Genomic DNA, 25,269 nt, shown 5'->3' with positions numbered 1-25,269 from the left:
AAAGAGACCTGAGTTATTATTATAATAAAGGGTGTTTCTGTTCAATACGAATTATTGGGTCTCAACGTACGCAGCTTCCTTGCTTCCACCACTCACTTGCAGGAAATTTCCAAAAGAGAGATAAAAAAAAAAACTTTAAAAAAGGTATTACCAATTCCATGTAGCTAACTTTATTTTTAAATATTTCTTTTAGACCCCCTCAATTTTGAAGAATGCTACTTTTAAAAATACCAATAAGAACCATCTGTTTATTATCTTTATATAAACTTTATATATATTTTTAATATGCATCATATGAAATTGCAAATAGATTACCTAAATTGGAAAGTTAAATGAGCATTTATCCATTTTTTTACCAATTTGAGATGAATAAGTTGGAAAAACGAGTCATCTTGTTTAATTAAAATCTGGAAAAATGAACAAATTATCTTAACTCATTCATCTTGACATAAGTTATATAACTTTTTTCGACTCAATCTTTTCCAATCATTCATTTGGATCCTTTCTTCAATTTTTTTTATAGTATTTGTGGAAATATAAAAATAGGCTAGAAATATTGGTAGTTTTAATAAGTGGTATCATATATAAAAACTGAACTTTTAAGTTCTCCCAAAACAGTCCCGAAAGTCTCATTACTTGCAAAAAAATAAAAAATGCAAAAAAACTAAATTAAAATGTATATTTATGTGTACATTAATTGTAAATTATATTTTAGTGTTTTCCAAAAAAAAAATTATTTTTGTGTATCATAGTGGTTTGTGCTATTTATTCAACCTGATATAATATAGGTTGGATAAAAAGAAAAGAGAATATTGTATTATCTTTTACAAAATGAAAGAGTCGGTGAAGACTGAATTTGTTGTTTCTAATAATTTTGACTATTTGGACCCAAAAGAAAATTAGTAATTTTGATGTCGGACTACAAGAGTCGTTTCTTAAGTCTTTGATTATCCAAGCCACCAAATATGACCTTTTTTTTTGGGAAAAATGCCATAAAAATCCTGTAAAGTACGATTTCGTTGATTTAAATCCCGAACTCTCTAACTGTTGATTTAAATCACAAACTTTATGTTGATTCTCTTTTTAATATGAAACTTTAGTTGACTTTGCCAATTTAGGCACATCTTTAAAACGCCAAACGGAGAAATTAAACGAGGTTAGATGTCGTTAACGAAATCCGTCAAATATGAAATGAAACCGTTTTTAACATAACCCAAACACTTAATCGATTCAACTTTCTGTTAAGTGTTTTGGGGAAAAAGTTGAATCGGTTAAGTGTTTGGGTTATGTTAAAGACGGTTTCATTTTGTATTTGACGGATTTCGTTAATGACATTCAAACCCGTTTAATTGCTCCGTTTGGCGATTTAACGATGTGACTAAATTGGCAAAATCAATTAAAGTTTCATATTAAAGAGAGAGTAAACAGAAAGTTTGTGATTTAAATCAACAGTTGGAAAGTTCGGGATTTAAACCAACGAAATCGTACTCTGCAGGATTTTTATGGCATTTTTCCCTTTTTTTTTTCTTACTCTTAGCAAAGACGCGAAGGGTTGTTATGACATACGTTTTCAATTCTCGTAAGCGGTGCGTTCATCTGCTATAATGTTTTCAGATTCATCTTGCCAATTTTTTTTTTTTTTTAATATAACTCAGCCCAAAAGTTCAGAAAATTTTCCATTTAAAAAAAAAAACCCTTTTCCAACTTAAAAATTACAAATTATTACTGATTCTTGAATCTAAGTCTTTGGCTGCTTTCTTTTTAACACTTTTGATATTTGTTCTTAAAGTTTTATACACATACAAATGTAATTTGTGTATATATTTATAAGGTTACACACATATTTTGATAAATTTCAATATTTTTAGTAGTTTTTTTTATAATATTTGAAAATGAGGTATTTTTAAAAAGAGGTACATATATGAAAAGGACTATTTTTGAAATTCCTCCAAAAAAAAAACTGAAAATCACATTGTATTGCAAAAGGGTTTTCGATGTACAGAAGAATACATCACAGCAAATTTATGGTTTCGATTGCTTGGAATGTATCTTTTTTAAATGTCACAGCAAGATATTCTCCATATGTTTATATGTGATGCAAACATAATTATTAAAATTATTACAAGCAAATTTATGGACTCAGAGCAAACATATGTTTATACACATAAATTACAAACGCAAACAAAAATATTAAAAGGAACTGAAAGCATATTTGAAAGACAAACAGTACGACAAAGGGTTGCAACTTTGGGTGTATAAAGCTTATGGGTGATAGGCGGTACGACAAAGGGTTGCAACTTTGGTTCTTCTCTCAATACTAGCTTTCAAATATTACTCTTCTTTCATAACTCAATGGTTTTAATCTCCCTGTTGCACGAGTTGTAAAAACGATTGTTTTCTTGAATATAATTTTACATTATTTAAAAAAAAGAAAAAAAGAAAGACAAACAGTACAGTTTATTATTTATCCAGTAACTGTGTCCAGCTAGCTAGCCTCCCTTGGTTATCTTTTGCACAAATTTAGCAAGAAAGAAATTTAGAGATTCTGAAGATCATTTGCTGCTCCCTCCTTTTCCCGTAGACTTGGTCTGATCTGTCACTTCTCGCAGTTCAAATGTTTTCACTTTGTTGAAATCATTTGCTGTCGAAGAAGTATCAATTCCAACTCGGTAAACATAGACTTTTTTGAAGTAGAATATCTTGAGGGAATACAAAAAGAGAAGAAATAAACATATGTATTTGAGAAAACTCATAAACTCTTCTGTCGACATTTTTTCTACGGGTTGGGTTGTAAATGAGTTTAAGAAAGAAAGGTACTATACTTGCTTGTCCAACTTAAGCAAAGTGTAGAGACAATTTTGATTCTTGATGTACAGTTGCTATCACTTCTTTTCTATTTTTTTTTTTTAAAATTTAAATGTTATTTACTTGACTAACGCATGCAGAGTTGGATCCACGTACTTTCCTAGTTTTCTAATGCCAACTCGCACACAATTACGACTTCATTTGACACTGTAATAAGAGTACTCCAGCAGCCTCACTCACTGAGGATCGATACACGTCAAAACGCCAAAGGAGAAAATGAAAGCAGAACGAGAACAAACAATTTATTAATATGGGAGAAAAAGATAAGAGCAACAACTCTAGCAATTTATAAATATAGGGATATTATTGCCCAAATAAATGATGCTAGCTTAACATTTTACCAAAAAAAATAAAATTAATCGATGCGTTTACAATATCATGAAACCGAATATTTTTTACTTTTTGTTTTCCTTCTTAAAATATCATAAAATCACCTAAAGTTTACAATAAATTCTCACTGAATCATTTTTTTCCTTTTTAAAGATATAAAATCTCCACAAATACAACCAAATCTTCTAAAAACTGATCACTCAAATCTCTCAAAAATACAAAATACAGTACTCGAATTCCACCAAATCTTCTAAATTATCAAGTTCAATATACACTCTGAAACTAGTATAAACTTAAAAGTCAAAGTATACAGTTAATTGCATATTAAACCAGTCAACCCTATGGAATTCTTTCTATATATGTCTCTTATTTATATATATACCTAGTAACCTACATAAAGTTTTTTTTCAAAACAAACCTAAATCCTCTAGAGGTCCTCTTCTTAAGATGATGAATGTCTCTACATTTCTCTTCGGCGTGTTCCTTTTTTCAGGTATCTATTTTATATATATAAAAGTTGTATGTAGATGTTCATATATTTTCTAACAAAGAGACAACACCATGCTATATATTATTATCTGGAAAATATTACCCACTTTGAACAAAAATTCTCACCAAATCAAATTAAATAGGAATTGTAATAAACGGAATAGCGAATGCGGATGTGTGTGACAATCCACTAGGAGGATCATGTGCAGACTGTGCTGCAAGGTGTGCGTCAGTTAAGGGTTCGATTGGAAGTTCCTGTGGTGAGGAAGGTTCATGCATTTGCCACTACAATTGTGTGAAATGTCGCAAGGAGTTCTATATAGGCACATTAGAGTGTACGGACCAAGAATGTCAAACTATGTGCGATGGCAAACTACATGACCGAGCTGCTGTCCACGTCCATGGTTATTTCATAATGAGAATGAAAGATTTTTGAGATATCTCATAATGAGAATGAAAGATTTCTTGAAGATCAGAGATTCTTATTCTGAATCTCTTCGTTTCGATAAACCAATCTCATGCTTGTTTCATTCTTATGTTGTTTTTTTCAGACCAACATATTGGTCAACGACCCAATCTAGTCCGTTTTCAAACCCCTTTTTTAGAAAAGAAAAAAAAAAAGAAAGACAAAAGAAAAAGCAAGAAAGTGTTTACAGTTAAGACACGTCGTCGTTTCACACGCGTTAACTCATGGATGATGGAAAAAAAAACTAAAAAGCTCGTGTTTCGAAAACAAGGGTTTTTGGACCAGTCACTTCACCGGGTTCTTTGTTTTTTTTTGTTCTCTCTTTGTGGATTTTTTTTGATAAATATCTCTCTCTCTCGGAAGCTGAATCTGGATCATCATCATCAAAGACTCAAAGTAAGTCCCTTTCGTTCTATCTACGTATGGATGCTTTAATCCCATTTTACAATAATCTTTTCTATTGAAAACGGAGGCCTTTCTTTTGTTCCATTTTTTCCTTGCAATCTTTGACAAATCCTGAGGAAAAAAAAAACAGAACTGGATTGGATTTTTATAATGGAACACTGAAATTGGACTTGTTTGATGGTGTTTTGTCTATGGTTTGATCGAAGTTGGGACAAAAGTTTATTTTTTCTACGATTTGCAGTGTCATGTTTTAGGTTTGATGATTTCGCAAGTTAGATTTTTGATTCAAAGCTTTTACTGGGTCTATGGTTTCGACATTAGTTTATATAAAGTTTGACTCTTTTCTTACAATTTTGCAGGTATCATTTTTAAAGTTCGATAATTTCTGCTAGCCACTCCTCAAAATGGCAGCTTCAGAAACAGTTCTACGGATTCCATTAGGATCTTTATCTCAATCTTGTTACTTGGCTTCTTTCTTTGTTAACTCCACTCCAAACCTCTCCTTTAAACCCGTTAGCAGAGCTAAAAGGGGTTTAAGGTGTACAAACTCTCATGACCTCTCGAGAGTATCAACCTCGGCTGCTAGAGGAGATTCATTTCATGGCTCAAACTGTGCTCTGAGAGGTAAAAAATTGGTTTCCAATATATGTAAATGCCAAAAGCATGATGTTGAGGAGAGCATCAGGTCCACGTTACTTCCTTCTGACGGTTTGAGCAGTGAATTGAAAAGCGACTTGGATGAAAAGCCTCTACCTGTTAATGGAAGTGTTTCATCTAATGGTAATGCACAGTCAGCTGGAACAAAATCTATCGAGGATGAAGCATGGGATCTATTGAGGCAGTCTGTTGTTTTCTATTGTGGTAGTCCTATTGGAACTATTGCTGCTAATGACCCCAACTCTACTAGTGTTCTGAATTATGATCAGGTCTTCATTCGTGATTTCATACCCTCAGGGATTGCCTTTCTTCTTAAAGGAGAGTATGATATTGTTCGCAATTTCATCCTTTACACCCTCCAATTACAGGTGAGAGAATCTTTTTTTTTCCCCCTAATTTAGTTTTAAAACCAGTTGAACTGCTACTTGGTTGAATGCTTTCGGAAATAGCTATAGATACTCAATATGATTAGTACATATGGAAGAATGATATTGTCAATTGTTTTTGTATTTAAGAAGAATTGGTTGTTATCTGCACCTGTAGTGTTTTTTTTCTCTCTGTTAAACTGAGTTCAGTGAAGATTGTTATGTTGCAGTTAATTGGTTTTGTTATGAGCTGACATAATGTTTATTTCTCACCAGAGTTGGGAGAAAACCATGGATTGCCATAGCCCAGGTCAAGGTTTGATGCCTGCTAGTTTCAAGGTGAAAACTGTTCCTCTTGATGGTGATGATTCAATGACTGAAGAAGTGTTAGATCCTGATTTTGGGGAGGCAGCTATTGGACGTGTTGCCCCTGTTGATTCTGGTAAGAGAAGCTTCAGAACCCTGTGTGAGAAAGGATTTCTGAATTTGTTCTCTTTAAGATAACTTGACTCACTTTTGCATTTGTTTTGGAATTCCAGGCTTGTGGTGGATTATATTGTTGAGAGCATATGGAAAATGCACGGGTGATCTTTCCGTGCAGGAGAGAGTTGATGTGCAGACTGGAATTAAGATGATCTTAAAGCTATGTCTTGCTGATGGTTTTGATATGTTCCCTACTTTATTAGTCACTGATGGGTCTTGTATGATAGATCGTCGAATGGGAATCCATGGTCATCCCCTGGAGATTCAGGTGAGCAGTTCCTTCAATTTGAATTAGCACCAGAAGCTGTCTATGCAGTTACAAAACCGTTTAATTTATTTTTATACTTTCCCAGGCACTCTTTTATTCAGCTTTGGTATGTGCACGTGAGATGCTTACACCAGAGGATGGCTCAGCTGATCTAATCCGAGCTCTCAACAATCGTCTTGTTGCTTTAAATTTCCACATCAGGGAATACTACTGGTTGGACCTGAAGAAAATCAATGAAATATACCGTTACCAGACAGAAGAATACTCTTACGACGCGGTTAATAAATTCAACATATATCCAGATCAGATCCCTTCATGGTTAGTGGACTTTATGCCCAACAGAGGAGGATATCTGATAGGAAACCTTCAACCCGCTCACATGGATTTCAGATTCTTTTCTCTGGGGAACCTTTGGTCTATAGTGGGCAGTTTGGCTTCAAATGAGCAGTCACATGCAATTCTTGATTTCATTGAAGCCAAATGGGCAGAACTTGTAGCAGACATGCCGTTCAAGATTTGTTACCCTGCCATGGAAGGTGAAGAATGGCGAATTATAACCGGAAGTGATCCAAAGAACACGTAATATCTCTCTCCCATATGATCTTCGATAGATGTTTAAAGCTTTGAGTACAGTTTTTCCACCTTCCAAATTATCTTCTTAAGCAGCTTAATATTGTTGCAGTCCTTGGTCTTATCACAATGGAGGTGCATGGCCAACTTTGTTATGGCAGGTTAGTTCAGAGTTTTCTCTTTCCCTATATGTAGACCTCATAAACTGGCATTAGGGTTTTTTTTTTCTGTTTTCCAGTTTCATTTTGGTTTTGAGAATTGTATACTGAACTAGAACTGACTTTGTTACATATTGAGATAGTTGGTTTGTTTATCAATGAGAATTCCAAAGCCACATTATATGTTAATTTGAAATCCGGATCCCATCTTGTTTTTTTTTTCAGCTGACAGTAGCTAGCATCAAAATGGGTAGACCAGAGATTGCAGAAAAGGCGGTTGAGTTAGCCGAGAGACGGATTGCTCAAGACAAATGGCCCGAGTACTACGATACCAAAAGAGCAAGATTCATCGGTAAACAGGCACGTCTATACCAGACTTGGTCCATTGCGGGTTACCTAGTGGCCAAGCTCCTCTTAGCTAATCCAGCTGCAGCAAAGTTCCTCATTAGTGAAGAGGATTCGGATTTGAGAAACGCGTTCTCTTGCATGATCAGCGCTAACCCGAGAAGGACAAGAGGACCCAAAAAGACTCAACAACCATTTATTGTATGAGAAGCTCTGACTTATTTTTTCAAAAGTGAGCCGTGGAGGCATGGACCTTCAACAGAAACGATACAAAAACGTGGAATTGTTGTGTAAATAGTCTCTCTTAGATACTTACATAATAATATTATGGTATTTTATCATATATATATCTCTAAAAGCGTTTCTGGCTCAAGTGGTGAGTATATTAATCTTGTTGCAGTGGTCCAACAAGTTGAACATAATAAGAAACAGTACCTAGTACCTAGACACATCCGAATTTGCTGTTGAGCCACCACTTGTGTTAAGTCCCTGTCGAACTAAATACAACCGACAAGGCTATGATATAGCCTCAATGACATTGACATTTAACTAGATCCATCTGTAATTTTATAGAGTATTCGTAGTAGAAATAAATGGTAACCTTGACTGAAATATAACAAAGTATATTTGTAGCAAGTTGACCAAGAAAACATGTCAGTACCACCCCAAGTCAATGATAATACTTTGTTTAATATGATATTTGTTGTTGTGGTTGGAGAAGAAAGATATGTTTGGAGCTCAAACTAAACTAAAATAGTATAGTTTCAACACCAAAATGGTGGTATCCTTAGAGATCCAACACAAATTGTATTAAAAAATTATGATTACATCTTTTTTATGTAATTAATATTTGAATGAAAACAGAGTAGAATTCGATTACAGTGACATATAATTGTTTCTTTAAAATACAATGTGGATATATATAATGATATTACACACGAGATTCACACTCATACAATAGTTCCAAATACGATATTACTCGTATTATCAAACATATAATATAATTATTACTACCACAATTTTTATTGTTTAAGCACATAAGTGATGAGGCCAGGGATGTGAGTGTTTGTGATATAATCGTCCCAATCAATGGACTTGGGATTGAACTCGAACGATCCATCGAACTCTTTGGTCATATTCTCCTTTCTTTTCATTCGCAGTCTTTCGGTATTTAAATCATCAAATCTGCACAAAACAAGAATGTATAAATATAATGTCATGATTTAAATAATCTTAAATTTTTGTGAAAGTGTATGTTTGATACGTACATGCCCTTGAAGAGTAAGTAAGGCCGGTAAAGCTCAACTAGTCGCATAGCTAGCTTAATTTTGCGGCTGAGGTCATTGTAGTTATCTCCGTGGCTCCATGGGTATATTATACTGATCAATCGAAGTATCTGAAACGAAACAATAGTTCATAGATGTTACTTTCACCATCTTATATGTTAATATTAGTCTTAGCCTTTTCTTGGGAACAAATCATAGAATTGATGTTACAGTACCTGTAGAGGAAGCTTGTAACGAAGGGTCATGTAGAGGCTGAATTGACTCATAGTAGACAAAATGGTTCCTTTGGTCACTATGATTGGTGAGCCGTTGCGACCAACTAGAGGACTTTTAGAGAAGTAACGAGCCGTGAAATCGTGAAGCTGTCCAAAAGTTACTGGATTCTTACAAGAAGAACCAACATGGTATATTGCCTGGATCCCAGGATCTCCGGAATGAGCTGTCGCAGCTGCAACCATCGCATTTACTACCATGTCTGCCGGTATCTGCAAATGATATTATAATTTTCCCCCATCAACAACAGCTTGTTAAGGAAATTGCATGTAATTAAGTTAAACATGCAAGTAACGTGTTATTTTAATATGCTATATTTTTTTTTTATAATATGCTATAAATTGATTTAAGTATTGACTTGTGATACAAAGATGTTGACGGAGACTTACAAGGTCAAAGACTGAGTTTGAATCGGCAAGAAAACATTTAAGCCTTCCTTTACCATAAGCAACAATCACACTATCTAATGTTCTGCATATACGATAAGAAATTTTTTAATTAAAGATGAAGATTGAGCATGGGATAGAATTAGATATAACAAGGATATAAACCAATACTCACTTCAACCCTTCGATCCAACCGGGGAATGGTTCAGCAATAGTACTAGTTATCATTGTTGGACGGATGATAACAAGTGGCAAATTTTCTTTATAGTATCCCATTAGCATCTCTCCCATTGCTTTAGTGAATACATATGTATTTGGCCATCCATGAAGCTTTGCCCTACATTAATAAGACCAATGTTGATTCAAGAATTAACGGTATGATTGAATTAAATTAGTCTAAGAACATATAGGGTGTGACTAGGCTGCAAACCTTCCCATTCCAAAATCTTTCATTGTTTGAGAGATCTCTTCATCAGAACAATCTTGAAGCTCTTTCAATTTCTGTTTCATTAGTTCGAGTTCCAAATTGATGTCTAGTTTCCGATCTCCGCTGAGAGTCTCTCCCATCTTGAATGGTTTCTCCGGTAATAATCCCTGTTTTTCTCCGCAAACGTATGCTAAACGAATACATTTATAAGTAATCGGTACATAAATAATATGGTCACTTTAATTTGTAAGATAGAACATTAGAACTCACCGGTGGAGACATGGAGAAGCAATTGCCCTTTAACACACTTTTTGGCAAAGTTGAGAACATTAAGGGCTCCAAACGTGTTGATGCCAAGACCAACATCATATCTTTTGGAATATCAAAAAAGAGTTAAAATATTTCAGTATTTCATTATACAAAGGAATATATAACATATCTAACCATTTGGTTTAGGTAGTATAGTATACCTTTCATCGAAATTTGTCGTGGCTGCGATGTTGATAATGGTATCAATCTCACTCCACATACGTTGTATGAGATCAGAGTCTTTCACTCCTAAATTATCGATGGATATATCACCTGGAACCGGCACGATTTTTTCTCGCACCAAGGCATTCAAATTTTCTTCACCTAAATCATTTCTCAACACCCTGAAGAGGTCTATCTCCAAAACCTGTTGTATCATTAGGGAAATATATATATATATTTAGCTAGTTTAGTGGATCGATGGCCTCTAGGTTTATGTATAGATTGTTTTGGTTTAAGGAACCAAAATTTATATTATACCTCACTATGTATGCGTTGCATGGCTGATTTAGTATCGTGAGCTCTTAAGAGAAGGTACATCTTCTTCACATTTGGTTGCAACCTCAAGATTTTCTCTACCAGAACTATAAAAACAAGAACACAATACTTATATTGAATGTTCAATTTTTTTTTTTCTTTTTTATACTTTATAGTATTAATCAAGGTAAACAAAAAAGATGTAAGCTAGAAATCAAATAGTAGATGATATTCGAATAAATTGAATTACTGTTGGTTTTTTATTATATGAAAATGTTTAGGTGGAAAATTTAATGCATATAAAATGACTTGAAAACATAAAAAATGAATTTGAACAGTTAGTAGTAAATGTTCTTTATATGTGTGATATTTTGATATAATGAAATATATAAAATGCAAATACAAAGTATTAAATTTAATATATTTTGGAAAGGCAGAGTATATGAAGCATATATCACCATCGCAACAAATACCATCATATGACAAGTATTAATTTTTCTGAAAGAAAATCTATATAGAACTCATTGAATGTGTTGAAGATATATGTTTCATGTATGGGCCATAAAAAATCTATTGAGTGTGGCAATAAATTAAATAAACAGTCAATATTCATAATTCATCAGAAAATTTTCCAAAACTTATCACTAGATATTACTCCCATGTACTTATCAGTTAAGACGAGGAAAACATAATTAATAAAATATCTTTGGATTATATATAAGATCAACAAAAATACAAAATGTTTATATTGATGCCAATCAGAACCAATTCCACAGGGATGAAGAAAAATACCATAAGTACTATAACAACTAGGATTGAAGATAATAATATGAAACATATGTATGATAGTAAATCGTATAGCTCGTTAGTATCTAATGTGAAATAGTAACTACAAGATCGATCTTAAAGTAAAAATTATGTACCTTTGGCAAGAAAACCAGGAGCTCCAGTGATGAGAATGGTCTTGTTCTCAAGAAACTGAACACAATTTGATTCCATTGAAGTAAGACGTCGTAGTAACCCAACTTTGGAGAAACACAAGACAATAGTTTGTATTTGGTCACGTAAAGCCTTTGGAGTCGAGGTTTGTTTGTTTTGTTTGTTTTCTACTTTGTTGTTGAGGTTACTATGTATATATATAGACACGCAAACATAGAGATCCATGATCCATATGGTTGGCCATCATATTTACAATTACTTCATCTACCAACATTGATTACAGAAGATGTCAAAAGGAAAAAAATTTATTAAGTAAAATACTGTTTACCAGAATAATAAATATCACCTCTCACCATTCAAGAAACGTAACTACATGGTCGGCCCATCATCTGAGACTTCCAGTTGAAATCATTTATTATACTTTTGGTGATGAGCATAGTTGTATTATGACATAAGAACTATCATTAATACATCTCACTAAACAAGTTATTGTTGTTTTTTTTCCGGTCAACAAACTAAATCATTGCATGAGTGTGATGGAATTAGTGAACTAGTAATTAGACGTTACCCCATTTACTAGTTTTTCTTGTTATAGGGTTTACGTTAGTACTCCCACAATCATATAGATAAGGTACTTCTCAAACGTGTGTGTAATGACTAATGACATGTAACATATTTAGTACGCAAATTAGGAGTTAGGAAGCTGGAAGATGCCGTGGTTTGTTATTTCTTTGCCGTCCAATTAATTATAAGGGTTTGCAATAATTAATCGGTGTACTTCCTAAATGATAAGTTAGGAAAGTACCTTTTCAACAAAGTTTGGTATTGACTAAAACGGTATATCTATGTATGTTTCTTATGTATATATGTACCGTTATTTTTGTACTTAGTCTACAATGATATGATATATAAATATGATCTTTGGATTTTCAGACTCAGTAATGTATGTTGCTCCAAGCAATTTGGACCTTAGCTTGATTGGGATTGGCTCTTTGTGTTTATATAATATTTAATAATAATTAGTTATGTTGTTTCAAAAAGTTTGGCAATATGAATATGAATGACATCTATAAACAAGTTGCGTGTCTTTGACATTTTCTATAGATAGAGTCTGACATTTTTGAGCTGCGAGCCGTTCTATTTCACATTAGAAATAGAAAACAATAATATAGGAGATCGATAATGAAACAAATAATTTACACTTTCATCTATATGGATTAATATGTCTTTCACCCATTTTATAACGCACACCTAGCTAGCTATAAGTAAGTTTCAATAGAAGTTGGGGTTGGATGGTCCAGTACTAGTCTTGACTTCGTGGATCGTTCTGTTCAACTGTTGAAAACCGATGTAGACAAGAAAGTACTTGTGGTTCAATATTTACTCTGCGAATGAGAGAACAAATGGGAGGTTTGTTTCGTCCGAGTCTCCGAGACATGGACCGCTCTCTTCTCACGCAGCTCTCTCTATTCACAACCATAAATAATGATGTTATGTCAATGTGTTTCCATGTGGGTAGGGCCGTGCTTACTGTAAAAATAGATGTGGATGCCTCGTACATTTAACTTTGGGGCCTCAACTTTTATATAATTCTATTTGGTTCACCAACTGATGATGATAAAGATTGTTCTTTAAAGTTTATATTAGTTTTGAGTCCTACTTATAATTTTTTATTTGTTTGGGCTAATATGTTTTATCTCATGTGATTTTGGCTTATGGGATTTTCAATTTTAAATACTCGCTCATTTCACTTTTACTTATTCGTATTAAACATACATTTATAGAAATTCACATTTTAGAGTACGTAAATCTAATATATAGGGTCACACATAGTTAATTATTGCCTAGCTCTTACAAAGCTACGCACGGCCTGCATGTGACTGATCCATTCTATACGCACACAATGCGCAAATACATATATACTAACGTGATATGAAACACTTACAACTGTATATCGAAAAGTAGAAGGGTATAATATATATCAAGCATCGACCATAAATATATACCTTTGAGATAGTTTTTTGTACTATTTAGTATGAATCTCGTGACTGAGAATTACTTGTAGTTTGTGAATTTCCCTACATATATTTGGTTTAGTTATCGTACGGTACCACATGCATCATTTTATCCACTAGTTTGGTTTCCTTGTGGTTAAATCTAACATTGTCGAATGTTCTAGCTAGTATATCCGAATATATCTAACTATGAAAAATTTATGTTGCTAATAATACATGATAAGCATTAGAATTCTCCATTCGATAGGTATGGGCAATAGTGAAGTTGACTTAGGGACATTTTATGCATGATGGGGGTGTAGCCGTGTGATATTAAAGATACTTGAACCATTGACAACTGTGGATCACATGTACGATGTCTAGTTCAGTGCATTTTTTGCATTTTTATGTAAGTTTAGGTATGGGTCTATGGGTATCATGTGGGGTTTGAATTTGATAGTCACCCTTCAAACTCTGAATCCACCCCAATGTAACACCGTCTCGCAACTACGTTATATGAATGAGACTTCAATATAGGATATGTGATTGATATATAGTCTGATAGCTACGTGTTCGGATTGATTTACAGTAACATAATGATCTTGATCTTCAAATATATATTCGTAGATAATTTTTTTTGTTGGATATAATACATATGATGTTTTCTTAAACGTGAAGACTGGTGTTATAGGTACAGAACCACAAATTTTAAGTACTCTTACAAAAAATTGACATACGTATAAGAGCAATGCATAATCTAAAAAGACAAATATAAGTCATGAATTCGTTTTGTTGCTAATTAACACAATATAATAATTAATCCCCAATGCTTCACCGATCCTTTTGTTCATTGATCGATTCTTTTGTGATGCTTTATGAAACTGTTAAATAATTATGTAAACCTTGATAAATAAATAAATAAACTAGGTCATCACTCATCAGGCTTCAAATACGAGCGACAGATGAAAAAGCTCCACGTGTCTTGAGGTCGGTTCTGGTTCGGTTCGATACCTTCAAATTTTGTGTCGGTTTCAGCTCGGTTATTTTCGGTTCGAATAGAAGAGTAAAGAAAAGAAATAAACGGAGGGAACCCTAAAAATCTCGAACCCTCTCTCCGTTTTCAACTCCTGGCTCAGCTCGTTTCTCTCCCGGCAACGTCAGCTCTCTGTTTCTGTTCTGTTCCGTGCTTGTTCTAGGTAAGAAAGCTCTCTGTTCTGTGTTCTGTTTCGTATCTCTGCTCATTGCTGTCTTTTTTCTGTCGGCAGAGCTCTCTAATCTCTGCTTTTGTATATCTGATTGGTGTTTAGAGGGTGAGGAACCAACTTCTCTTAGGATTTAATACAAATAAATTTTTATTAGCTATAGCAAGATACTGCAAATAATTGTCAACGAAATTTTTGTTCTTCAAATACCAATTCAATTAGGATCCTTTATTAAATTAGCTGTTGATGGCCACAAAGTTTCATGCTTTTAGCTTCTCTCTGTTTCCTAATACTGTGTTGCTCGCATACCAGTTTAGGTCTTGTCTCCTGGAAGTAGCTCAATTTGCGGGTAATTGGTTATATTGAGATTGTTTGGAGGAACTTCAGATATGGTGGACAATGCAAAGGACGAACAGATGGATGTTAGATCAGTGGTTGAAGCAGTTTCCGCCGATCACTCTTTCGGTGCTCCTCTCTATGTGGTTGAGAGCATGTGCATGCGCTGCGGTGAAAATGTATCTCTCCCTCTCACACACACACTTACTTGCATAGTTTCTTTGAGATTTCTGATGTTCAGAGCTATACACTTTGTTGACTAATTTAGGGTCTAGGAAATAGACTTGTTTCTCTTTAGCCTTTGTTCTTTTTAGTATCTACTTGTTTTCAATAGTGTACATGCACATAGCTGTTGTCTACTCCACTTCAGTGTTATCATTAGTTCTTTAGATTGCTATGGACTGAGACCTGTAGTGGGGATGAAACTCAACTTATTGGTGATGTTTTCAGTGATGGACTGAGAAACTTGAGGTGAAATATACTTGACAATTATGGTTATGTGGCAATCAATCGGAGTATATGTATACATACTACTGATGTTTTCCGAATTCTGTTTTTGGTATATGAGCACTCGGATCCTCCTTCTATGCCTAAAATAACTTGTAATTTCTTTCCAGGGAACAACCAGATTTCTATTGACCTTAATTCCTCACTTCAGAAAGGTATGTCATACCCTGTTTTGTACCAGTTCTATTCATACTCCAGATTCAGATTTCATATGTATGAATTCTCGGGCGCTAGATTTCTAGTTGGTTTGAAGAAACGTCTTTCTTGGTTGTATTGTTTTATTTATACCTTTCTCTTCCTTGTCTTAGCATACTGTTAACTTACTTCTGGTTGCAGGTTTTAATATCTGCATTTGAATGTCCACATTGCGGAGAAAGGTACAAATTTTAACGAATTTGAGATGCATTTAAGCCTTTGATCTGATTACGGTCATTGTTCAATAAATTTCACTATAATTTCTCTTTTTTTTTGTTCAGTCCAAAAGATGTAACCTATAATTTATCTTTGATCGATCTGATAGGAATAATGAAGTTCAGTTTGCGGGAGAGATTCAACCTCGAGGATGCTGTTACAGTCTAGAGGTTTTAGCTGGTGATGTGAAGGTAGAATTTCTGTTCTTGTGTATTCGTTTTCGTTTCTTTTCATTTGGATAAATCATCCTGATAATAAGAAACACGGATATCTGATTTTAGTTGTCTCTCACTCCTTAAGCTAACTTTTATCTTCTTGTATGTCTATATGCAGATATTTGACCGGCAAGTTGTGAAATCTGAATCAGCCACTATTAAGGTCTGTGGTCATTTTTAATCCTAGGCATGTCATTGCTTATTTGGATTACTCTCATTTTGCGAATCTGAGCTGCTACCTGCACATTTATAAGAAATACTTTTCGTAACGGTTCTGAAAACTATGAATTAGTTTGCTTATCATACCATGAACACTGGACTGATTTGAAGCTGAAAAGTGACAGTAGTTTATGAATGTCTTCAGATTCCTGAACTGGATTTTGAGATTCCACCAGAGGCCCAACGTGGAAGTTTGTCTACTGTAAGTCATTAATATCTTAACCATCTTGTTATGAACAATTCATCTTACGGGGTATTTATATCTTAGAACAACCTAAAACATGTGACCGACTCATGAGAACATATTAGTGGTTCATTTAATGACAATATAACCATCAAACTGTCACTTGGGCAATAATTATTTAGGGCCGTGAGAACCCAGTATGTGTTACGTTGTTAGCTTCAACCTAGTGTTTGCAGTTAAGAAAACCTCTTGTTGGTGTGGCTTAGTCGAGTGTAATTAGACCTACGCAGTTTCATTTCAGTTTATTTTGGTTTTTCTACTTTCCAGTTCCTTGTCAATAGCTCCCACTTTTTTGTTTCAATTCTAGGTGGAAGGGATATTAGCGCGAGCTGCTGATGAACTTAGTGCTCTCCAAGAAGAACGCAGGGTAAATTCAACCTTGGAGCTGGACATTTATGTTCTATACCAAGTTTATTTGTTTTACAGTCAATAATATTTAACTTTATATTTTGCTGGACGCAGAAAGTTGATCCTAAAACTGCTGAAGCATTAGACCAGTTCTTGTCCAAACTGAGAGCTTGTGCTAAAGCAGAGACATCCTTCACCTTCATTTTGGATGATCCTGCTGGAAACAGTTTTATTGAAAACCCGTAAGGATATTAAACTTGGAAATACCTAAAACTAGAAGATGTTATGTATCTTTTGTTTGCTTACGACAAATTTACAACATGGCAGACATGCTCCATCACCAGATCCCTCTTTAACCATCAAGTTCTATGAGCGAACACCAGAGCAACAAGCAACACTTGGATATCTTGCTAACCCATCTCAGGCTGGACAATCGGAAGGAAGCCTTGGCGCAACTTCTGCAACAGCTTATGTACCTAATGGAACAATCGGAGCAACCGCTGGTCATCGGGCGATCGCTCAGAGTAATAGCACTGATATCTCTGATAACTTGTTTAGATACAGTGCGCCTGAAGAGGTAACTTCCGAACTTTTGGAAAAACTTTCGCTTACTATTCTGTATAAGGTTATGATCAGTTGAGAAAAACCAGCTACCAGAGTTGTATTTGTGAGAGTTAAAAACTTAGATTGTAATAAGATATTTCATATAACGTTACAATATTTTTAACAGGTGATGACTTTCCCTTCAACTTGCGGAGCATGTACGGAGCCGTGTGAGACACGGATGTTTGTGACTAGTATCCTTTCAAAGTTCGGATCCGTCCTTGACTTTCTGTAACAAGTTTCCGTATTTGTATTTGTTGGTGAACTCGTCGTTGTTACCACTTAACAGAAAATAGAAATCCCGTACTTTCAGGAAGTTATTGTCATGGCATCTACATGTGAAAACTGTGGTTATCGTAATTCTGAGGTTGGGTTTCACTGGTTTGATCTTGTTAGAGAATTTCAGATATATGCCTGGTGTTTAGGTTACTAACTTCTTAGGGTTATCGTGAGCAGTTAAAACCTGGTGGTGCAATTCCTGAGAAGGGAAAGAAAATTACTCTCACTGTCAAGAATGTTAAGGACCTTAGCCGAGATGTTATCAAGGTTAGTCTTTCGCTTCAATTTCATTTGTATAATGTCCTAATGCACCGGTTATATTTTTGGAAAATGTTGGGTAATGGTGTATCAAGAGAGATTTCCCCACATCATTCTATGTATCTCAAAGTAGCTGAAAATGCAAGATTACGTAACTAAATGTATGTAGTTTAAGCTGAGTGAAGGTTTGACAATGAAATCATCTCACTGCTGAACCTTATTTGGTACTGCGAAATTCTGTGTATTCTTCATTCGAAGTGTATGGTATATAATATCATTCCCTGGCAAAATGAAACATTTACATACTCTGGCACAAATTAATATACCTAGATAGAGAAAGGTAGCGTTATAAAAGTGTCAGATAATTGTTTGATCATTTTGGGCCTTTGATATGGCTACGTAACACACCTGATGGCAATATTATAGTTGACAATCTTATGATCCAGTAACTAATAAGTAGGCTAGGAACTGGGTTATAGAATATTTTCTGTTTCTTAAAGTAACAACTTCTAATGTCATTAATGGTAAATTTTATTGGTCGTGTGTATTAGTCGGACACTGCAGGAGTGATAATCCCAGAACTTGATCTGGAGCTGGCTGGTGGTACACTTGGTGGAATGGTGACAACAGTGGAAGGATTGGTCACACAGATCAGAGAAAGTGAGTTTGCCCTTCAACATCTCAGTGTTATCCTTATCCTTGTCATAATCATGTAAGGTGATCTTAGTACCCTAGAACATATATATTGGAACCATGGCATAAATCAGTATGCCAAGTAGCTGATCCAAGTATCCAATATTCTGCCGTACCAAGCTTTTAGTGTTTGGATTGTGGAAGTGTTTTAGATTTGTTATTACCAATGATGTATTATAACTCCTAGCTAGCTACTGACTGAAGTGTGGTATGGATTCTTACAGGCCTAGCGAGAGTTCACGGATTCACATTTGGTGATAGTCTGGAGGAGAGTAAGAAGAACAAGTGGAGAGAATTTGGAGCCAGGCTCACGAAGGTAGGCCTTTATTGAAATCATGTTTAGTAGCCTTGCCGTGTTCTTGATGTGGAAGAAAACTCAATAATGAACGTGTGTTTTCTTTTCTTTCAGCTCCTAAGCTTAGAACAGCCATGGACTTTGATTCTTGATGATGAATTAGCAAATTCCTTTGTTGCACCAGTAACAGATGATATGAAAGATGATCAGCAACTCACATGTAAGTTGCTCTTTTTCTCTAACTACAGCCTTGAATTGATCTGAACAGAAATTGAAACAAATAGTCAAAGACATATCCGTTCTTGTTTTTTTTTCTTTTCTTCTTGATGAATTATGTGAGCTGCGGAATAATGAAATTGAGACTTAAAAGTAAGACTTAAAATGTGAATTAGGACACAGGACTCGAATAACAAGTGTTGTTATGTTTGAACTACAGATGAAGAGTACGAGAGGTCATGGGATCAAAACGAGGAGTTGGGTCTCAACGACATAGACACTTCTTCAGCTGATGCTGCTTATGAATCCACCACAGAGACAGCTAAACTACCTTAAAAATTGTCTGCATAATCGAATTTTTGATGGTGATGATCAGACGGGACTCTTCCGTGTGACTATGTTGTATTGTAAACAGTCAAAGAATCAACAAACAATCGTGCTTACCTTACATTTTTACAAGTTAAAAAGATCACTTCTTTTCATATTAAATTTCTATTTACACATTTGTTGTCGCCTTAAGCTGTTTTTCAAGGGTGATCCACGCCATGGACCAGTTTCCTAATATGTAGAAAAAGACTTGTTATATGGACCAGTTTCCTAATATGGACCAGTTTCAAGGGTGATCCACGATCCCCTGACTAAGCAAAAGACATGACTTTCATCATATGAACAGCAAACATAGAGTGCAAGGTCTGCCGTCTTGTTGCTTGGATCTTTTCCTTTCTTATTTTCTCTTCTTTTTTATGTCTCTTCTTGTGGTCGTGGTCTGTGGGATTTGTTCTACGGTGATCATGATTTTGTATAGTTACTAACTTCTGAAAACAGTCCAGTTTTAGCTCATTTAACAAAAGAAAATATTTATTACTGTGCGAATCTATTTCACAGAGCCAAAAGATTTACACAGCAACAGTTACATATATAAAGTTAAAATATTTTCCTTACAACCTAAACGAAGAAGCCACTTTTACATATAACCATATTGCAACCTAGAAAAGAAACATGAAACACCAAAAAACCATCTCTTGTTGGCTTCTCGCCGCCGCCTAGACCCCAAAAATCAAAACGTTGGCTGTATCTACAGCCTACTCCGGCTCAACATCGACTATCTCCGTTCCCTTCTCCTCGTACTTCACTTCCACCAAGAACCTTATACTTGTCTGTCAAGCAAAGACCAATATGCTAATAAACCAAAACCGCCACACACTTTGTTTTGATCAAAAGTAAAAACTAATCCACTACTATTTCCCCATATTTACCTGTTTTGGATCGTACACCGCATACTCGTTGTACTCAAGAGAGCTGTCCTTATGCTCCGATGGAACCAGTCGTCCACAAGGAACCTTTATGTCATCTCTCCACATGAAATGCTCCGACTCTTCGGTCTTCTTCCTTCCTAACCCTTTCACTCCCATCTTCTTATCTTCCAATGTTTTTGTGTCCTCTGGCGGACTTGTGAATTCTGTCACTTCCTCACCAAGTGATGCTACTGCCAATACAAGAAACCCTTCTGGTCTATCCACGGCCGTGAAACCATACCTTGCAGCTTCTGCGGCTGCATCTGAACAAACTATCGCTCTCCCAAACTGAACACAAGAAGCACCACATAAGACTATTAATCATGGATCTAAACAGATGCTGCAGAAGACTAAAGCAGTTTAAATTACCATATAACCGGGGACTGGAAGAGAACAGACCGCAGGTAAAAACCCTTTGTAGATATGTCTCAACAGATTCGAGCTCCGAGACCCTATGACAATGAAAACACTAATAACTAACTGACCAAACTCAAAAAAGGAAAGAATAGTGATCATGAATTGCGAATCCTTACCACACCATAAAAGGACCTTGTTCGGTAACTTCTTGATCTCATCTAACGAAGGAATTGCTTCTGACTCGACAGCAAAAACGTTCTGCACTGACGCACCATACTCCTGCAACAACACCATCACACATCATTAAAGCCATTGAAAAACTCATAAAACGCATGACAAGAGACGGAGCTTACCACATCAGAGACTTTCACGGGCTCATAAGTAGTCTCTAGGTACTTTACAACCATCTTGTAATCGTCAGACTCTTTGTCTACCACAGAAATCTTGCAGCCAAGTCTCTTGTACCTATCAGACAACGGGTCATCGAGTGTGTCTCCACGCATGTCTCCTATCAAACGAGATGCTGTGTTTATGTCCCTCACCGTCTCAAAAGCAGAGGCCGCCTGCAACATTGATCCAATACTATAAGATAAAGGCTACTGTACTGGCATACTACAATAACAAAAAAAGAGATGATACACTTGTTACTTACATGGTCTGCTAGTTCATGGACATCGTGCAATCGCATTGGCCTTGTACTATGCATCAAAGAGAACCACCGTGAGCTAAAGTCTGCCCACATTGCCTCAGCTTTCTGACCCGTCTCCTTTGTTGTCTTGATCTTCTCAACAAACTCGAGTAATACCTCTTCACCTGAAAATAAAGCATAACCACAGCTCACGAGTCAAAATCATAACAGTAAGAAGTGAAGTGATACCTGAAGAACTCTTTTCTACCAAAGCTTACATCGTTTCAGGTGAATATCAGTTAGCATTCCCATAGGCAGATCAGGTGGATCCATTGCTAGCTCCATCAACGCATATCTGGAAAAGAACACCAAAGATCAAAACTTTCACAAGTAGAGACATGTTCTTGATAGAACTAAGGAATGTGTCAAGAATTAGTACTTGTAAATCTCTTGACCACACAGAACTTTAATGAAGTTGGCAACGAAGGAATCAAGCTTGCAATGGGCAGAAGCAACGCCGAGCTGCCTTAGTCCAAGCGCCCCACTTCTCACTTCGACCCCATCATCCTGCAGATTGTAAAGAACATCATCAACCAACCAATACATTAACCAACAAAAAGAGGTACTTGAGGCCCAAGGTACAACGGGTTAAGACCATATCAATTGGGAAAAACTTATGAGGCTTCTTCTGAATCTTCTTCTCACGTTCCCATGGCTCGAATTCGTTCCCTGTCACCTCCTCAAATAGTCTCGCAAACTCTTTGATGGCAGCATCTTCGTCCTCCCACTCCTCGAGCCTCTCCTCCGCATTAGGGTCATCCCCTACTTTTCCTCTTTTGAAGTACATATTCAGGTTACTCTCTGGAACCGTGATCAGCTGCATAATACAATACCTGCAAAGAGTACTAGATCAGAATAACTCCTTCCGGCCTTAAGAATCAGAGATATTAATGTTGTGTTGGTTAACATACTCATTACGCCCTTTTCCCAAATCGCATAGCGAGAAGGCGCAGTTATACAAGAGTCCATCTTTCTCAAAAATCTTTCCTCCTCTCTCCTGAAGTTTTGTATCCATATAGACTCCTCTTTTCCCATACATTTTGAGCTGAAAAGATCAAACTTAAATCAGATTCGTTCAAGTCAATAGCATTTTGCCAAGATGGGCTAATGTATACACCTCAGCCGATAAGGATTCAATTGCCTCCTCACTAGGATCTTGTTTATCCCATGGAATCCCTTTCCCTTCCACTGAAAGATCACTGACCACGTCATAAGCTTCGAGTGGCTGTGCTTCATGCTTCTCCACGCTATCGATCAACCATGCTTCACTCACAACCGGCAAGCCTTGTTCCCTTAACGCACAAGAAACAACACCGAGTTTACTATTTGACTAAAACCTGAATATAAAACATAATCTAGGACAAATCCCTCAACCCTTACATCGCCTCCACCATCTTCGAAGTACCACCCCGTTCCCTTTCTGCTGGAGAAACCACCAAACACGTTACGCCTTGAACAGTATTGGAGACCTTACCACCGTTCCTCTCGATCTTTTTCTTCCAATATTGCTGCAGCAACAGAGTGAAAAACCACTCTTTACGCATGCAAAGAAAGAAATCACAAGAAAGATCACAGCAAGGTCAGAGCAGAGAGCACGTACATGTGTTCTCGTGAGACGTCCCATGAGAGAGATCATCATTCCCGCAAAGGGTTTATCAGCAGAGCCTAACTCTCTCTTAGGTCGACTTTTAGGATCTTGGTGTTTCTTGATCAACTACATGGAAATAAAACAAAATGACACAACTCAGATGAACGAATCCGAGAGACATAAACAAAACATAGTTGATTTGGAATACTTACGTCAGATATAGCAGAGTTCATGACAGAATCAGGGATTTTAATTGGCTCTTCTTTTCTAGGAGGATTTTTCGTGCTGAAGACGCAACTGCACCACTCACTAATCTCACCTCCACAGATGAATCTCTTTTCATTGTCGCAAATCAAACTTCCTTCGCATAAAGGACATTTAGCTAACGCCCCATAGAACAGCAGATCTTGACTACTCAAAGACCCAAAAAAAAGGGAGCTTAGAATATTAAAGTCTTCACAACTAAAGAAACTGTTCAAACGATCTATGACACTAACCATTGAGCTAGCAAGGTCTCTTCTGGAGCAGAAGAGTCCTGACCGTTGATATCAAGAACTTCTTTAATCTGATCAACGGACAGATTCTCCTCAACCGCTTTGCAAAACTCATTGTACTCTGAAGCAACATCACCGGCGCCGTTGACAGAACGGCCGTTATCGTTTTCCGACTTTGCTTTCTTCTGAGTCTGTTCAGCTTCTGGAAGCTTCCCTTCTGCTTTATGCTTCCTTAAATTTCCCTTCTAAAGAAACAAACCAAAATTAAAAACACATTAACACAAATTTTATAAAGTTCGATCGTTATAGACAAGTAACCTTCTGTTCGTCCCCAGACATGTGAGCGTGAGATCTTGTCTCGTGTACCTTCATTGAACCAAATCTTTGAACTGTCTTGACTTTAAAGTAAAACCCAAAGATCAAGTTTTTGTATTCGAGTGTTTTCAGAGAATCCCTCTTTTCCGGGGGGCTTTTGTATTTGTTTGTTCAGATTGCTAAAAAAGATAATTATAGAAAGATGAAAGGTCCTTTGTACGAACGGTGCAATGAGAATGCTACTCTGTCTTCTCCGGAAGACTAACAAGTGTTCTCGAGCATGTAGTGATTCGCCACGTGTTCAAACTAGGTCTCTTTATGCAGACAGGTGGTTTTGGTCTCAAGTTATTTCTTTGTTTTTATCTCTTTATAGTCTCTGCATGTTGCCATCTTCCATCTTTTTGTATGTATGACGTGTTATTGTCTCTATGGTAATCCTTTCTATAACTTATAGCATCATCTTCTGTAGTTGACTTCGGTTAATTTTGGTTGGGACTTTTAAGTTTCTTATCCATTTCGTTAAACCGGAAATTTACCAAAAACAAAAGACTTAAAAACCGGAACTAGTTAATTCGACCGAGTATAGTTAATTTCAATTCTGAAATCAACCTAGAAGCTTAATTGTTATGAAAGAACTTCATCAATAAGTGGGCAAAGAAAAGGTTGTTTACATCAATTTCATCTTTATGAACAAAACAAATGGTTTAACTTCCTCTAATTACGACAGCTAAACAAATTCTGTTTTTAGTTGTGCTTTTGATATGAAAACAAATTAGAAAAATACAAGAATGAGAGAAAGTAAAAAAAAAAAACAAAATAGAAAAGTAAGAATGTGTGGATGGATACACAATAATATACAACCCCACTCAGAGAAAATTTCCATGTAAATATACAATATCCACTTTCAGTCTAATTTTGGTAAGTTTTGTATTATTCAATTTCCAGTTGTTATCTATTTTTTATATTTTACTCTTAATCAAATATGAGATTTATTTATTTTCAAAAAAATACTTTTCCTAAATGATCAAATTTGTGGAATTGTAGTTGGAAAGTGGAAATTTTTTAAAATAGTTGTCTTAGTATATATATGTTTCAAATTCTTTTGTTTTTCCTTATTTTATTAAAGTATTATGTCAAAAAAAAAGAAGAAGAAACAAACTAGAATTTATTGTAGTGTTAAAGAAGATGCATTGTATGAAGATTATAACCCATGA

The 25,269-nt window shown here is 35.6% G+C and overlaps 4 protein-coding genes across 6 annotated transcripts; 2 read left to right on the top strand and 2 right to left on the bottom strand.

Annotated features, from left to right (window-relative positions):
* The first annotated feature begins 4,486 nt into the window (after positions 1–4,486).
* Positions 4,487–7,748, top strand: LOC17881185 (alkaline/neutral invertase E, chloroplastic). Of its 2 annotated transcripts, XM_023781016.1 has the most exons (8): positions 4,487–4,546; positions 4,915–5,416; positions 5,510–5,580; positions 5,854–6,019; positions 6,117–6,328; positions 6,414–6,907; positions 7,011–7,059; positions 7,282–7,748. In XM_023781016.1, exons 2-8 carry the CDS (start codon positions 4,960–4,962, stop codon positions 7,606–7,608), a joined length of 1,776 nt encoding a protein of 591 aa, XP_023636784.1. In that variant the 5' UTR covers positions 4,487–4,546; positions 4,915–4,959; the 3' UTR covers positions 7,609–7,748. The 2 variants fall into 2 exon arrangements, with proteins under 2 accessions (XP_023636784.1, XP_006287277.1); XM_006287215.2 differs by having other exon boundaries at positions 4,915–5,580.
* A 489-nt stretch (positions 7,749–8,237) lies between these two features.
* On the bottom strand, positions 8,238–11,653 carry LOC17881972 (fatty acyl-CoA reductase 1). The gene is made up of 10 exons (XM_023781268.1): positions 11,483–11,653; positions 10,563–10,666; positions 10,244–10,449; positions 10,044–10,144; positions 9,777–9,963; positions 9,522–9,683; positions 9,350–9,431; positions 8,903–9,172; positions 8,670–8,797; positions 8,238–8,586 (listed from the first exon to the last, which is right to left on the bottom strand). The coding sequence occupies exons 1-10, from the start codon at positions 11,556–11,558 to the stop codon at positions 8,424–8,426; spliced, it is 1,479 nt and encodes a 492-aa protein (XP_023637036.1). The 5' UTR covers positions 11,559–11,653; the 3' UTR covers positions 8,238–8,423.
* A 2,938-nt stretch (positions 11,654–14,591) lies between these two features.
* On the top strand, positions 14,592–19,821 carry LOC17884290 (zinc finger protein ZPR1). Of its 2 annotated transcripts, XM_023781471.1 has the most exons (18): positions 14,632–14,688; positions 14,758–14,802; positions 15,007–15,209; positions 15,648–15,692; positions 15,874–15,914; positions 16,058–16,139; positions 16,282–16,326; positions 16,528–16,584; positions 16,934–16,993; positions 17,089–17,216; positions 17,302–17,551; positions 17,705–17,771; positions 17,874–17,944; positions 18,034–18,123; positions 18,666–18,774; positions 19,032–19,123; positions 19,217–19,322; positions 19,539–19,821. In XM_023781471.1, the coding sequence occupies exons 3-18, from the start codon at positions 15,084–15,086 to the stop codon at positions 19,652–19,654; spliced, it is 1,485 nt and encodes a 494-aa protein (XP_023637239.1). In that variant the 5' UTR covers positions 14,632–14,688; positions 14,758–14,802; positions 15,007–15,083; the 3' UTR covers positions 19,655–19,821. The 2 variants fall into 2 exon arrangements, with proteins under 2 accessions (XP_006289978.1, XP_023637239.1); XM_006289916.2 differs by lacking the exon at positions 14,758–14,802 and having other exon boundaries at positions 14,592–14,688.
* A 337-nt stretch (positions 19,822–20,158) lies between these two features.
* LOC17883569 (poly [ADP-ribose] polymerase 3) lies at positions 20,159–24,199 on the bottom strand. The gene is made up of 16 exons (XM_023781151.1): positions 24,059–24,199; positions 23,744–23,985; positions 23,459–23,657; positions 23,259–23,372; positions 23,039–23,166; positions 22,776–22,950; positions 22,570–22,703; positions 22,254–22,491; positions 22,038–22,165; positions 21,877–21,953; positions 21,623–21,783; positions 21,324–21,533; positions 21,147–21,249; positions 20,983–21,065; positions 20,575–20,901; positions 20,159–20,475 (listed from the first exon to the last, which is right to left on the bottom strand). The coding sequence occupies exons 1-16, from the start codon at positions 24,110–24,112 to the stop codon at positions 20,401–20,403; spliced, it is 2,448 nt and encodes an 815-aa protein (XP_023636919.1). The 5' UTR covers positions 24,113–24,199; the 3' UTR covers positions 20,159–20,400.
* Positions 24,200–25,269: the final 1,070 nt, after the last annotated feature.

The sequence above is a fragment of the Capsella rubella genome, unplaced genomic scaffold, assembly GCF_000375325.1.
Source record: "Capsella rubella cultivar Monte Gargano unplaced genomic scaffold, Caprub1_0 scaffold_6, whole genome shotgun sequence".
Lineage (NCBI taxonomy): Eukaryota > Viridiplantae > Streptophyta > Magnoliopsida > Brassicales > Brassicaceae > Capsella > Capsella rubella.
This window is presented reverse-complemented; position numbering and strand designations above follow the sequence as displayed.